At 39.4% G+C, this 16,565-nt stretch overlaps 1 protein-coding gene across 4 annotated transcripts in view; it reads left to right on the top strand.

Annotated features, from left to right (window-relative positions):
* Positions 1-11,963: 11,963 nt before the first annotated feature.
* Positions 11,964-16,565, top strand: part of MS3_00009874 (uncharacterized protein) — a gene marked incomplete at its 5' end in the record, with an annotated part of 55,951 nt that continues 51,349 nt past the window's right edge. For 2 of the 4 annotated variants that reach the window (XM_051218280.1, XM_051218281.1), the window contains 2 exons: positions 11,964-12,018; positions 16,306-16,539. Coding sequence is in view for 3 of the 4 variants with exons in the window: in XM_051218281.1 (XP_051074125.1) it covers positions 16,383-16,539 (157 nt within the window). Of the gene's footprint in view, positions 12,019-16,305; positions 16,540-16,565 lie in introns of those variants that run through there. The other 2 variants (XM_051218282.1, XM_051218279.1) reach the window with 2 other exon arrangements.

Raw genomic sequence — 16,565 nt, forward strand, 5'->3', positions numbered from 1 at the left:
GGCTTATCTAATCTGGTAACAAACTAGCTTAAGATTTAGACTTCGCGGTATATCAGTTTACCACAAAAGTTTTCTAAAATAGCACTTCAAATTTGTTAGTCCAACATTCAACACCTAATTTCAGACCCCAGGGGATTAAGAAACTTTAACGTTGTTCGGCTTGCGATACTTCGAATGGAGATTTATTCAAACAGAGAACGCAGTTTGCTTTTATCCAAAAAAATACTTTGTAACTTCTAGACATAAATGCGAATCAATTATTATCCACCAGACTTGAAAACTTATTTGAGTCTTACCGAAGTTCTTTGCGAGCTTTACATCGTTGCCATGAAGAAACATGTGTATCACTAAAGCAGGCGGCCTTTGTGAATAATGACGGGCCTACTCGGATTGGGAAGAAACAGTTTGACCTGGAATACGTCGAAATCAAAACTCGAAATCAACAGATCACCTAGATTATGCTATCATGGTGACCATGTGAATTAACTTCCTAAACGACTTGCTAGAACAAACGCTCACAATAAGCATCAGCATATGTTAGTGTCAACATGTTGTAGAAATTCGTATGGAACTGCTGCCGTATGAGACTGTTCGTGACACAAAATTGATTGATACGTGTTGGTTGTGGTTGACAATAATGAGGATCAGTAAATTGGTTGGCATTCACTGCCCAATGGATGATTTGGCTACGGCACGATTACCTTCCATTAGCCCCACAAACATTAAGAAAGACATCTAAGGTGAAGATCGCTTACGAATTCCATAACGAGCGATGGCCTCAGCACTTATTCCTGAGAACCCCGCCAAATCTTCTTCCTTGGAAGATAAATAATTTCCTTAGACAGCTACAAACGGAGCTGCAGACAAAAACTGTACATCTTAACAGTGTACAGAAAGAAAAATCACTGACTGGTAGGACAATTGCTCTGACTTCCTTCGAGTATTGAAGCGATGTGACAACCTCGATTTTACTAGGTCTAAATACCGGGTGAAGAAATTGGGCACCACACAGATTTGTCAAGATAGCAGAATATTGAGTGTGCAGCTGGTGTGAAACCGAGTATGAACCAATGAGCAGACCAACCCCACCCATTACTTCGGTTTTATTACTACTGAAATGTAAATGTGCTTTTTGTTTGTTTTTCAACAAGAGGCTTCTTGGTTGATCGGTCGTCACCAAGGTCCTCTACTTAGTAGACTAATTATTGCTTATCAATGTTATGTCATGTATTGAGGTATTGTAATGTCTTTGAGAGCATTTGGGCCTTAGATAACGGCTGATGTCTAATTGTCCGGAGTGCCTGGCTGTCACCAGTGATTTTCGCTGCATGAGGGACGGTTTAGTTGCCTGTGGTCTATAATCTACGAAGTCAGTCGTCAACTGTTCAGTCACATCACTAGCACTAGCCTAACTAAATGTATCAATATCTGGAAACTTCTGCAGTTTTCACTGGGATTCTGGTAAATTAAATGTAACATGGCAGAGATACGTAAACTGTAGTGTTTGGGCCTGTTGGGGCGTTTACTTTGTTAGAAGATTGAGTACAGGCTGAGTAGCAGGTAAAGTGAATTTGCAAGATTAGAAAATTTACCGCAGTTCGCTTGGTCCACAACATTTACAAATATACAGTGACAACAAATAAAATACCAAATAGTGTCGAAGCAATAAAAAATTCAGAGTCCTTCCTGGATGCAAAATATTTGGTGAGACGTTTTCTTAGAAAGCACTTGAATATATTTTTTGTCGGCGTTAGGTTATAAGAGGTGAAGTTTCTTCGACAAAATATATAATCAGTTTAAAGGAAAGCAATCATAAGCACCATAATAATTGTAAGATCCATTTGGAATGTTTTGTGTGTTTGTGAAAATCCCTGCATGTGCATACTTGCTCTTTGTTCCTATTGATCTCTTTAGTTGTACATTGTTAGTTTTGGATTACATTTGAATTGCTAATATTTGTATTTTATTATAGTTTTTATTTTTACTACACCTTCACTAATTCCCCGTGTTTCTTCCCGAACTGCACTTATGTTGTTTTACTTTATACTCAGTCTTGGCGGCAGCCATATTGGTTTGTTCCTCCTTTTGATTGCTTTACCTGTGTTGACTGGAATTGTGCATTTTGGTTGTGAATTGAGGCACTCTTCCAGAATTGAAAACACTCTGTGTTATAGAGAGACCAATTATTACCTTTTGAACTAATCTGTACGTGGTCTATCCAGACAGGATAGAATAACATTTATTTGTTGTGATTGATTTGATCAATTGAACAATTATTGGTTGGATAGCTGAGTGGTCATACTTGTTTAGAACCGTCATCTTACCCAATTACTTTGTTTTCGTTTCAAGTGGGCGAGGGCGCGTATCTAACTCATCCAGACAGCTGTCCATTAGTCCAAACCGTAGTTTGGATCTTACAGTTCTAAACAAATATTTTGGTCGAATTCGTTTAGCTTTCGTTTCCTTGATTCCAATCATTGTCTCTGGAAATATTTGGTCGTTCGCTTGCGATGCCAAACAATAGTTGAAGGAAATTAAGTTCAAGGCTCGTGGATGCTAAAAGAGATGAACAAAAGGATGGATCTCCTCAATCAAGGCAAATGCCTTTTGATGCTTCTATGTGTCATGGTTCATATTCTAATGGGGACGATTGTCATTATAGTGAATCTAGTTGTGATATAATGGCAGATGGTATAGAAAACCCTAGTTTAGACGTGAAGCAAGCGAAAGGCGTGATGCCTACGGCGCCTTTCGTAGGTCCAGAGTTACCAAAGGTTGAGTTAAGTTATTTCGACGGTCAGCCAAGAGGTTACTGGAAGTTTTTAAGGGAGTTTGAGACCTATGTAGAAACAAGGGTCAAGGATGATAGTCAACGCTTGCTTTATTTGATACATTATTGTAAGGGTAAAGCGAAAACAGCCATTGAGGGTTGTGTTATGTTGGAAGCCTATTCTGGTTACAAGAAGGCCAAAGAAATTCTAAAACGGTTGTTTGGACAGGCGTATGTAATTGCTCGAGAAACTTTAGAGGACTTATTCAAAACTACAAATGTTGATTACAGTTATCCTGAGCAACTGACAAATCTAGCTATAAGGATGGAAAATTGCTCCATGGTCTTGAAACAGATGAAGTATACGGCCGATTTAAATTCCCTAATTACTTTAGAGAGGATAGTAAGACTCTTACCTCAATCTATGCAAGCCCAGTGGGCGGACTGTGTGGATGAATTGACTGAAGATAATAGAGAACCGATTTTTGACGAGCTCACCCAGTTTATAGCATCTCGCGCGAGAGTAGCTAATAGTAGGTTTGGACGGTTAGCGAATCGTCCGAGAAAGGGACACAACTTAAAGACAAATTGTTACTTGCAATTGTAGCAGGAGAATAATTCGAGAGAGAGAGAGCTAAATGCAATGTGTGTTCCCAGGACCATGCTATTTATGAATGTCCAGAATTTTTAGCGCTTACAGTTCAAGAGAGATGGTCTCACGCAAAAGTTAATGGCATCTGTTTTGTCTGCCTTAGGCAAGGACATAAAGTTAATGAATGTAAGCTGACAAAGCGTTGTAACGTTAATGGTTGTGAGAAGAAACACCATTCTTTGCTGCACAGCGAAAATGATAAACCTGGTATCCCTAATTGTTGCGGATAAACTAAATCACTAATCAGTCAAGTGTGTTTAGGAATGATTCCCGTACGATTGAAATCGCGAAATGCCGAGATTGTGGGTTATGCTCTGTTGGACAACGGTTCTGATGTGACACTGATAAAATCAAACTGTTTAAGGTCTCTCGGGCTGAACAAAGACCAAGCATCAGTGGTAGTTGAGACTGTGGGCGGTAATAGAACAATAAAGGTCACGAGTGCGCCTTTTGAGGTATATTCTTTAGATCGATCTGAACATGTTACGATTGAAGGAGCTCTGATTGTAACAAGTGTATTAGGTCATAAGCCAACAAAGTCAGCAATGAACAACCTAGTTAAGTGGCCGCATTTAAGTGATGTGCCAATAGATAGCCTAGACTCTGAAGAAGTTTTACTGTTTATTGGTTGCGACGTACCAGTAGCACATTGGGTGTTAGACCAACGGTTGGGTGGAAGGAAGAACCCGTACGCTGTGAAAACGTTGCTTTGAACCTGCGTCATATTCGGAATATAGGAAGAGTTGTTTATCACACCAGTAAATTACAGACTTTGGAGAACGAAATACGTAAACTTTTTGATGTAGAGTTTTCTGATGTTTATTCAAATGATAAATCAGTATCAATAGAAGATAAGGCGGTTATAAGGATTGTGGAAGGGGGCACGCTCTTCGAAAATGGTCATTTTGTAGTTCCTATACCATGGAAAGTGAATCCAAATATGAAAGGGGGGAATTATGAAGTGGCAAACAGTAGATTACAGAGTTTGAAGCGTAGACTGTTGAAAGATGACATTCTGCATATCAAGTATACTAAAAGTATCGAAAGTAATTTTATTAAGGGCTATGCGAAGATCCCTGAAATACAATTGCAACCTAGTTATCGCCCCCGGTGGTGCTTACCTCACCATGCAGTGTTAAAACCGAAAAAGCCAGAAAAACTGAAAGTGGTCCTCGACTGTGCCGCCAAGTTTGCGGGAGTTTCTCTAAATGATATGATTTATCAAGGACCCGACACCACTGCTGAGTTAGTGTGTATATTATTGCGTTTTCGCAAAGAAGCAGTCGCAATCCCTGCGGATATTGAGAAATGTCCATGCAAGTGAAGGTCCCTGAGTCTGATCGAGGAGCTTTAAGATTTCTGTGGTGGCAGGAGGGAGACATATCGAGGGAACCATCCGAGTTTCAAATGACATCTCATCCATTTGGTGCTACATCATCGCCGTTTTGCACGAACTTTGCCTTGAAAAAGACGGCCCAAACATTCTCTGACTGTTATGATGGTTATGTCGTAGATGCTGTTAAGAATAATTTCTATGTTGATGATCGCTTGTTATCTTTTCCCACTTGTGATCAAGCAAAGAGTTTCGTTAAGCAGATAAGTGAATTATTATGTAGAGGAGGTTTTAAACTAAAGAAATGGGTTACCAACTCGGAGGAGGTAAGGACCATCTTGCCTGATGTATGTAAAGAAGAGTCCTTGATAGAAATGTCAGTGAGTTACGACACCGCTCATTGAACTCTAGGTGTAGAATGAGATTTTAAACAAGTTGTAATTGAGTTTTACCTTGATGCACCGGAAAGGCCTCTTACTAGGAGAGGTATTCTATCTATAGTTTCTTCTCTGTTCGATCCTCTGGGTCTAATTGCTCCAGTCTGTCTTACTGCCAAACTCCTCTTGCAAAAATTATGTAAGTCCCAAATAGGCTGGGATCAGCCTCTCAACGAGCCATACATGTCCGCGTGGCTAAATTGGGTAAGTTTTATGCGTCAGATAGGTCACGTTACGGTAGCTCGGGGTATCAAGAAGAGAATCGACGAACCCGACGCGAAAGTAGAATTGCACTTGTTCAGTGATGCTTCAGAGATTGGTTATGGAGCAGTTGCGTACGCACGAGTCAGTTATTTGGAGGAACCATCATATTGTATCTTGTTGTACAGACAGTCTAGGGTAGCACCTATCAGACAAGTCACTATACCGAGACTTGAGATGGCGGCAGCGGTGTCAAGTGTGAGGCTTAGTGAAGTATTACGGAGAAGTCTGCCTAATTTTTTCTGCAATGTAAACTTCCATACAGATTCCATGATAGAGTTATACTACATTAAGAATATCGAGAACCGATATAGCACCTATATAGCCAACCACCTCGCTGTGGTGCACCAGTATACGAAGGTTGAACAATGGAATTATGTAAAGTCGTCACAGAATCCAGCTGATTGGACCTCAAGAGGTATACAAAAAAATGACTGATCTTGAATCTTCGTTCAAATGTCCTACCTTACTGCATGACGAATTTTGTACAACAATCACTGACTGTCCGGAACCTACTCCTGACGATATTGAGTTTAGAAAAACTGCTGTGGTTAACTTGAGTAGTATAAAGAACAACATGTCACCTATTCTCTCTTATTATTCCGAGTGGTTGAAATTAGTCAGGGCCGTAGCCTGGCTTAGATGGTTCATAGAATTCCTGATGGTACTTCGTTCACCGAGTCATGAAGTATCCGTTCATCTAGGACGTTTAAAGGTCAAAGAGCTTGACACCGCCAAGCGTAAAATTTTATTGATGGTTCAGAAAGAAGTGTATGGAGAAATGCTTAGTGGATTTAAAAACAATGGTAAAGTAGTTAGTCGCAATGATCTGATGGGCTTATCACCGATAATGCTTGATGGGTTACTCTGCGTTGGAGGTCGACTAAGATACTCAGATTTCCCAAATGCCTTTAAACATCCAACAATATTGCCCAGTCGACACTTAGTGACAGAAATGATAATTAGACATTATCATAAGGAACAAGGGCACACAGGAACGTCACAAGTACTGGCCACGATTCGAAAAAGGTATTGGATAATAAAAGGAACCAGCACGGTTAAGAGAGTGATAGGAAAGTGTGTGACATGCCGGCGGTTTACGATGAATACAGGGCAACAATTGATGGCACTACTTCTAGCTTATAGAGTTCAACAAGGATGGTATAGCTTCTCAGCCGTAGGAGTAGACTACTTTGGACCCTTTTTTGTTAAGAGGAAGATCATTAGAAAAAATATATGGATGTTCAAATTCAAATGGTTCAAATGGTTGTGGACGGAATAGAAGAAGCTTTCGCTTAACAGGCTTCCGTGTCTAGTAGCAGGGGATCGCCAAATCCTCCAGGCAGGAACCTAGGTATGTTAACAAAAAAAGAGGAAAAGAAATTGGTAAATCATAGTGTGATGTTGTCCTTGGTCCTTAAGAATAGGTCAAGTTGCCTCTTGAAGGACTCCTGAGAAGTCGCTTGGACTAGCTCGGCCGGCAGCGAATTCTAGCATTTGACAACTCTTAAGGAGTAGAAGCTGTGTCTACATTCCGTCTTGCTATGTTGTGTTTCCAGTTTCTGGGTGTTACCCCTTAGGTTATTATTCGAACTAAGCTTAAGTAGGTGTTTAAGAGGATGTCCAGAAGTGTTAAGAATACTATAAGCCATTATTAAATCACCTCAAAGACGCCTATATTCTAATGGGTAAAGGTCTAGTGAACGGAGGCGTTCTTCGTAAGGCTTAGATTTGAGTCCTCGAACTGATTTCGTGGCTCGCCGTTGGGTACGCTCCAAAGTGACCTTGTCCTTTTGGAGTGAGGGAGGGAGTACTATGTTTCCGTACTCTAAATGGGGACGGATGAAACTATTGAAGATTGCGTGGAAAGTTCGTCCGTCAAACTGGCCAAAAATGCGCCTCAATGTTACCAGTGCAAGGTTTGCTCGGAAGGCATTTTTGTCACAGTTAGCGTAAGACACCAGGACTCCTAAATCTTTTACGACTTGGGATACTACTAGAGAGGAGTTTCCTAAGTTGTAACTGTAGTTTGCAATATGTCGCAGATGGACTACTTTACACTTTGAAGTGTTAAAGGTAAGTCCGTTATCGTCTGCCCAACTTTGAAGTCGCGTCAGATCCTCCTGAAGTGCCTGTGTATCGTCTTGGTTGCGTATCTCTCCCCAAAGTTTCACGTCGTCGGCAAAAAGTAATAAGTCTGACGTTACCTGTTGAGGAAGATCATTTATGTAGATCAAGAAGAGAAGAGGCCCTAGTACTGAGCCCTGGGGGACCCCACTAGGACATTCCATAGCCTGAGATAAAGTGAAATTAACCCTAACCTTAAAGTGTCGATTTTTTAGGTATGAAGTAAGCCAATCCATTAGGGGTGGTTTGATACCTAGTCGTTTGAGCTTGTTGATAAGACACAAGTGGTTGACCTTATCAAAAGCTTTTGAGAAATCAAGGTAAATGACATCAACCTTTCCCTTGCAATCGAGGATGCTTGTCCATCTGTCCACCGCAGTCAGCAGATTGGTTATACAAGAGTAACCCTTCCTGAAACCATGCTGTTGGGGTGAGAAGAAATTTAAGGACAGTAGATAGTCATTTAAACCGTCGCATATCAGGGACTCCATGAGTTTTGAAGGTAATGACAGAAGAGCCACCGGCCGATAACTTGAAGGTTCATTGCGTCGACCTCCTTTGAAAATTGGTGTGATGTGAGCCAACTTCCAATTTTCCAGTAATTTGCCTCGGCTAAGCGAGTGTGAAAACATCACGCTAAGCGGCGTTGCCAGGATTGAGGCTGCCTCCCTCAGTATGGCAGGATGAACCATATCCGGGCCAGGAGAAGTGTCTAGTCTTAAGTGCTGCAATTTCCGGAACACCAAGTCAGCACTTAGGTCCACTTCAGAAAGTCCTGTGGAACTGCAGATGAAACTGTCGTCAATAAAGTTGATGTCAGCCGGTTGAAATGTTTGAGAGTGATATGCCGCCAGAAGGTTAGCGGCGTCGCCATCGTTGTTGGTCGGGCCGTTAAGACCTAGCAGTTGAGAAACTCCTGTTTTGGCTTGACGAAGAGAGGTTGCATAACGGAATAGGCTTCTAGGGTTAGAGGCGAATTTGTCCATAAGCTTTGTTTGGTACTGAAGCCTGTCTTCTCTTATAGCCTTCGTGCATATGTTCCTGATGTGTATCTACTTGCCTGCAAACCCGAGCAGTACATATTGAAATGACACATAGTTTGAATACTGATTCGTTTTATTGGAAGAATAGGGAAACCTGCAGAAATTTACAGTGATAATGGGTCAAATTTCGTGAGTGCGGTCTCCGAACTAAGATTTGTGCAACAGTTGAATCAGCAGAAAATAGACAAGGAACCGTCAGTTAGGCAGAGTCAGTGGCATTTTAACCCGCCCTCATCCAGCCACAGGGGTGGAATCTAGGAAAGGATGATTAGGTTCATACGCCGACTGTTATTATTGATAACTAGAGAGCAGACTTTTACCGATGAGACCTTAAGCACTTATTTGATTGAGATTGAAAGGATATTGAACGATCGACCTTTAACTCTGATCGTTCAAGATGCTAACGATAAACTAGCCTTGTCGCCAAATAGTTTATTATTATTGAGAGAATGTGACGGAATAGTCGAGGAAGGTAGCATCAGAGATAAATATGACATACGTTGGAAACAGGTTAATCATCTTGCTAATGTGTTTTGGAAAAGGTGGTTAAGAGAGTATTTACCGTCCCTACAAAAACGTCAAAAGTGGTTAGTTGAACACCGCAATTTTCAGAAAGAGGATGTGGTGATCGTGGCTTCGGACATATCGACCCGTGGAAAGTGGCCCTTAGGAGTAGTTGAAGATTGTGAAATAGATGACGACGGAAGAGTTAGAACAGTGGCTGTTCGTACGAACGGTGGATTAGTCAGAAGAGATATACGTAAGTTATGCCTCCTTGAAGGCTCGAATTAGTTCCTCGTATTATCAATGTAGGTAGGTCGAGTAGGCGTACTGTTGTAAGTCCTACTCGTTCCTATAGTATAATATGTCATACAATGAACCATGACCATAGGCATCAATGTAGCTTGTGTGGTTTGGAGGGACGTTGAGGGCCGGTGTAAGATCCATTTGGAATGTTTTGTGTGTTTGTGAAAATCCCTGCATGTGCATACTTGCTCTTTGTTCCTATTGATCTCTTTAGTTGTACATTGTTAGTTTTGGATTACATTTGAATTGCTAATATTTGTATTTTATTATAGTTTTTATTTTTACTACACCTTCACTAATTCCCCGTGTTTCTTCCCGAACTGCACTTATGTTGTTTTACTTTATACTCAGTCTTGGCGGCAGCCATATTGGTTTGTTCCTCCTTTTGATTGCTTTACCTGTGTTGACTGGAATTGTGCATTTTGGTTGTGAATTGAGGCACTCTTCCAGAATTGAAAACACTCTGTGTTATAGAGAGACCAATTATTACCTTTTGAACTAATCTGTACGTGGTCTATCCAGACAGGATAGAATAACATTTATTTGTTGTGATTGATTTGATCAATTGAACAATTATTGGTTGGATAGCTGAGTGGTCATACTTGTTTAGAACCGTCATCTTACCCAATTACTTTGTTTTCGTTTCAAGTGGGCGAGGGCGCGTATCTAACTCATCCAGACAGCTGTCCATTAGTCCAAACCGTAGTTTGGATTAAACAATAATTGCTATGAATTTCAGTAATTTTTGACCACATTTCTTTTCTATCTGAAAGTAGTAAGCACTAATCAAAAATTGGTAACGAAGTGGTCGAAAGAAAAGGGTAGTCCACAATGCAAAGAAAGATGAGAAGTCAGTTCAAGACAGTCGTTTGGTCTTTACCCACATACATCGCCGACCCTAATGCTTCTATATTTATTTGAATTTATAATTCCTATTGGTCTATATCTCAACAAACTAATTTGATCGGTGCATGTGAATGCTACCAAAACTCTTTAATGAACTGTAATAGCCAAGCAAAACTATAGTTGATTAGCAATTTGTATCCATCGATTCGGTAAGCTGAATCTGAATACCAATCCCTACTGAAATACGACAATGGACTAAGAAGTAAGAACAAATATATGTGATTGTAATAAAATATGAGGATGCACAACAAATTACATTTCCTTAGTTGAGCCCATAATCAAAGGATTTAGGTTTTCCTGCCTGTAGGTAACCCTCGTGCTATTGGTAGAAGAAAGCAGACTAGTAGTGAGTAGGTCTTTATTTTCATCTTCGCACAGTCACAATGGAACGTGGGATTATCTGTTCAGATAAACAAAGCCTCTCAACATGCAACATAAGATAACAGGAAATATAACGCCTATACAAAATAAGGAAGTGAATGAATACTTTAAATATATTGTTATGACATATGCTTAGTTGTTTGAGGTCGACTATTAACCAACCAACCTAAGCTGTTACAAGGTCACAGGTCGGTATCGGTGTACACATCAATGGTACTAGAGTAATAAACCAAATCTAATAATGTGAACCTGGAGCGATGTGACTGCCTAATCTATATAACCTTACTTCGACGCAAGTCGTATTTCTATCTTGACATGCATCATCAAAGTTGTCAGTGTAAGGCTTTGTAGGAACTTTTGAAGAATAGATATAATATTAGCGTTAAAATATATTTAATAGAAGGACTAATGATACATATAATTATTGCTCTAGTCTGACCGAATCATGCCACCTTAGCAGTCTTTTCACGAGGGCCATTATCAACCCCTACTATGTTTCAGTTGTCATTCAGGGTCCGGAAGTAAAATATATGAGGTAGGGTACATTCGGATTACACTATCGTATAGTTAGCACTCGGTGTTATTCCCCTAACAGTACTGATTGATCTTAGATAAACATTCTTTTTTCGTAAATCATTCAACATTGAAAAACACAAATTAATCAATCGCATTAAAAGAAGAGTTACACAGTCGTGAACACGTTAATTATCTTAATTACAGTGTAAATTGCTTCACTCTACAGCCAACCCAACTACCACTGGGTGTTATATATCAATGCGGATTTACAGGGTCCTTCAGAAATAAAAAAGGAAAACCCTGCTATTTCGTTCTAAAAGTGGAATAATATATCTAATAGCGTATCAGTGAAACCGTCTGAGATTTTCCAAGCCCTCAACAACTACCTCACATACCCAAAATGTTTAGATTCTGAAGACGTCTGAGTGTAGATCCAAATCAGCGTTACGAGGCAATAGTTAGGAGGAATATACATTTAAGAACACCTGCGAGACATCCCACAACATAATTCAAAATATCAGAGACAGTGTATAAATTATAAAACGTGAATATTATGTCACTGGAACCCTGGTGCTTAATTATGTACATCCAATCAACATAGCCATTAGTAAATAGCACTGCTTAACATCTGTAGAAATAGCCACTGTTCTCGAGACTTGATCACTGTCGTGACTTTCTTATGATCATGATTATTTATATTAATCCAATTTGTTTATATGACTCACTGACTGACAAAGCGTCAAGGTCTCTTGGACTAGGTGGGCTTTATGGACTGGGCCGTCTTGGTGAGTTTTATGGGTCATATTTTTGTGGTTATTTAGTTTCTAAGTCTAAATTCAAGTGGATGGCAATTTTTCATAGTGACCTTGCGTTCTTATATTAAGTGATTCTGTTACACTGTTCAGATGTGTATTATTTTAATTTCCATATCTTCCTCAGAAATACGTGCTCAATTCTCTCCTAAATTGAATTAGTTGACTTCTAAGAGACATTTTTGCAACATATGTACATTCTTGTCAAACAAATCGCATCGTGACTCGCGACACTTAGTTGTCTGCTAACTGATCGTTTTGTTCGGGTTTATTTCAGAACTGTTACTTATCTTTTTACTTCATTTGTCCTAATTGGGTTATTCAACACATCGGCTTTTATGAAGAGGTGTAACCAAATTAACTTTGGCCTTGGTTCCTCGTACTTAAACCTCATTTCATATGTTTACCAACGTCCGGTGAATTACTTATTATTTGTTTATCTAAACACAAACATTGGTACAAACTTTACTTTACTTACGCCTGTTACTCCCAATGGAGCATAGGCCGCTGACCAGCATTCTCCAACCCACTCTGTTCTGGGCCTTCTTTTCTAGTTCCCTCCAATTCTTGTTCATTTTTCTCATGTCTATTTCCATTTCTCGGCGTAATGTGTTCTTTGGTCTTCCTCTTTTCCTTTGATCTTCAGGATTCCATGTGAGGGCTTGTCTTGTGACGCAGTTGGGTGCTTTCCTCAATGTGTGTCCTATCCACTTCCAGCGCTTCTTCCTGGTACAAAGGGGCCCATGATTACCATTGGTTTAAAATCTGAGGTTTTCAATTCTCTTGAGAGAATCCTCCGTTCTCAGTAACCTGGTTTAGTGGCTGAGCATTTGCTTTTCGTAAACAGCACAGCCACAGGAATGCAGTGAACAAGACTTCACTGGCAGTGACTATATGCACATGGCCATATGAGAGAATTTCGAGATAGAATGCGGACTCTCTCCAACCTTGGCCATACTGTTGCATTTGGTGGCTAGTAAAGTTATGCATTTACAAACATCATATTTGTTGCCAGTTTCACTACAAATCTTCGTGAAACTAATAACCGATTATATTCTATTTACAAGACCAAAACTACAAACTATAACATTCCACAAGATTTTAGCTTCGTGAAAATCAAGCTCACCGTGGACATATCTCATTCATGCGGGTATAACTTAATCACTCTACTCCACGACTGTTGTTGCGTTTCTTCGCCATACTGCTTTAAGGCAGAAGCGTATGCCTAATAAACACAGAGTACGTAAATTATGTATTACCATATCTCTTGAGAGGGTTTTCAAGTTATCACTGTAAACAAAGTACCTGCTTCAGTGCTTCATCATATTATTCGTATTGTATCAATTCTTTAAAAATGATACCACCTCAGTACTTGTTACTGAATATTTTCAACAAACATTAGCATTCACAACTAAGAAACGAGTCTATGCTAATTAACGAAAGTTTTGAATCTTATGGCATCAATTGGGTTTGTTCCAGCTAGTTGTCTATTTATGCTTTGTTAGCTGTTTGATCACCTGGCATTGTACAGTATAACAATATCTGCTATTTCAAAAGACATCTCAACAAATTGTTTGTTAAAACTTCTGTTCCCGAAGATGTGAACAAAAGCTGCATCATTCTGTTGACAGGACACAGTCCGATACACATTCCACAATAGTTGTGTTGGTACTCTGTTTAGGGTTTTATCGACATCCTCGAAGATGATCACAAAACGAATGTCAGATTCCATCTTTTTTCCAAGAAATTACTTTTGCATGGTACAGTTGCTTCTTAAAGTTGTCGAGTCTTTTGAATTCAAGACTGTTTCCTTTGAAAGTTGAAATATCCTTTGATGTACTAATCCGTTAATCTCTTACTTCGTTTAATGGAAAATAGTTCTTTATGCGTAGTGTGCTCTAAAAACGTAGAAATGCCTTTTCATCTTGTTGACCCGAACGAACCCGTTATGTGTAAAAGCGTAAAAAGTAATAAATATTCAGTTTTTATTAAATAATTATTTTTTAAAGCTCTAAGTGATTTTAGCTAACATCACTATATCATCCTGTAAGTCATTATTTTCACGTTTCGACAGATTGACACAAAGTTTGGAGTTCAGCATAGTTTTCGTGCTATTTCAGTAACTCTTAAATCTAGTGTCAATAACAGGTTGTTCGGAAAATGTTTTTACTATTGAAACTTCGGGTAACTCTGAAAGTTGGTAAACAAACGAACAAAAAATTTCTCTCAAGTACCTTTCCTTAGTGCAACAACCAGATAGTATCACTAGCTTCCACACCTGAACTGCCGCTAAAAGCCACGTACACGGATATGTACATGGTAAAAGTTTCTCCTATGTGTGAGGAATTTCGCTAAAAGAAGTATTTTAAAACAGACGGAGGTCGAATATATATTGGATAATAGGGCTTAAGGAAGTTAAAGAAACATGAGAAGCGAACATATCACTTGTTATTTTCAAACCACCCTATTCAGGCTTTTTTTACAGATTCCTAACATCTCAAGGATTTCAGACAAACTTCTTACACTTCCACATGAAACCTGGTGGTCGATGCGTGTTAATGAGCTGGAAGCAGCAGCTGCATCTGGTAACTACCGGAAGCTCTTCCAACTCATCCGAGTCACTGGCAGCAAAAAGTCTGGTGTGAGTGAAACAATCTACGAGGATGATGGGATGCCAATCACTAACATCCATCGACGTCTTGGACGATGGGCAGAATTTTTCGAAGGGCATTTCAAATGGCCTGCTGCTCCGGCAACATCGGTCAGACTGTCCTGCCCTCCATGGCCGGTGACGACCGATCCACCAAACGAGGAGGAAGTCCGCAAGGAACTCCAACTCTTGAAGCGTTACAAATCACCTGGCCCAGATTACTTACCCCTGGCTCATTTTAATGATGATGGTGACTTTCTGGCTAAGGAACTGACTGTGTTCACAAAGGTCTGGGGACTAGAAAGCGTACCAACGTCATGGAATGAGTCGATATTTGTCCTATCTTTAAAACGGGTTCACGTCGTTCCTGTAATAATTATCAGGGGATTAGTCTACTTCCAACTGAGTCCAAGCTATTGGCTTCCGTCATACTTCGTAGGTTGTTCAAAACCCGAGGAAGATTGACTCGCGAGGAGCAGGCTGGTTTTCGTTCTGGTCGAGGATGTATTGATCATATCTTCACCCTCCGCCAAATGTTAGAACACCGCCATACTTATCAAAGGCCAACAATCGTAGTGTTTATAGGTATTATTACCAAAGGGCTGGCTTGTATTGGTCCTTCACGACTCCCTGGCTGGGGTCCGAGAGATGATGCGACACAATGGCTAGAGACCTAATTAGATATGGCTCAGAATAAAAGCCAGTGGCGATCATGCTATAACCTTCTTTCACTTTCTTCATATAAAGTGGTTGTATCTTCTTTAACTGAAAGAATTCTTCTGGTTGTACCTTTCCGTTTCCCCCATTATCATTATTAATATTATTATTACCATTATTATTATTATCATCACACTTCCTTACACTAATCTGGTCGTTATTGTTCCTCTTCTTCTTTTTTGCTCTTTTACGCCCCTTACCTTCTTTTTTTCTCCTACCATTCTGATTGTTTTGTGTGGCGCGTATATATTTGGTGCCCCCTTGCACCAATATTTGTGTTCAAATAAATAAATAAATAATAATTCATATGGAATCAAGGGCTTTATAAATTGATTCAGTACCATTTTTAGTTTTTCTAGCCTTTTCATTTCCTAGTTATCATTATAGATTTCAGCATTTGTGAAATATAATTTATCGGTGTGTGAAGTATGAAAATAGACTCTTACTTCATAAAAGCGATCTCACTAACTAATCACTGTTATGAATAACAAAGGAAATAACCTTGTGTCCTAACAATAGGTAGTTTCCTAAGTCATGAACTTGAAGACCGTCCTCCATATTTATTCCTTATTTATTTTATTCTCGAACTGTCAATAACCCAACACATCTTTCGCCCAAGTTGTTATTGCTTTATTTCTAAACGACCGTCGCTTAACATGAATACGTACTGTACTGGAATACTAATACTTAGTGTATATTTTTTATTGTAGTGCTTTATAAGTTGGAAGTATCATTTAAAACTTAACACTTATGATATCTCAGCAATTAAATAACCATTGAGTATAAAGTTAAACTTCATGCGAGTACGTGATTATTTTAATTTGCTAAACAACCTACTCAAAATTTTGGGTTTTTAACAAATTTCTTTGCCTACATTTTTCTTTTTCTTTTAGCATTTATCATTATGAACCACTAGTGTCCACTGTATTCCTGCTCTTATTACTGTTGCTCTTCATAAAGTGCCTCTGCAATGATTAGCTTTGAAGTTATGCGAACTTCCGGAAGCATTTTACTAATAGTGACATTGTGCACATCAGCATATGCTCTTGATTGCACCACCTTCAAACAAGAATGGATGAAATTACGGTATACTATACTAACAGGAGTTCATAGTTCAACTATCATTGGTAGGATACAATAACTTTTATTTTTA

The sequence above is a fragment of the Schistosoma haematobium genome, chromosome 1 (genome assembly GCF_000699445.3).
Source record: "Schistosoma haematobium chromosome 1, whole genome shotgun sequence".
Lineage (NCBI taxonomy): Eukaryota > Metazoa > Platyhelminthes > Trematoda > Strigeidida > Schistosomatidae > Schistosoma > Schistosoma haematobium.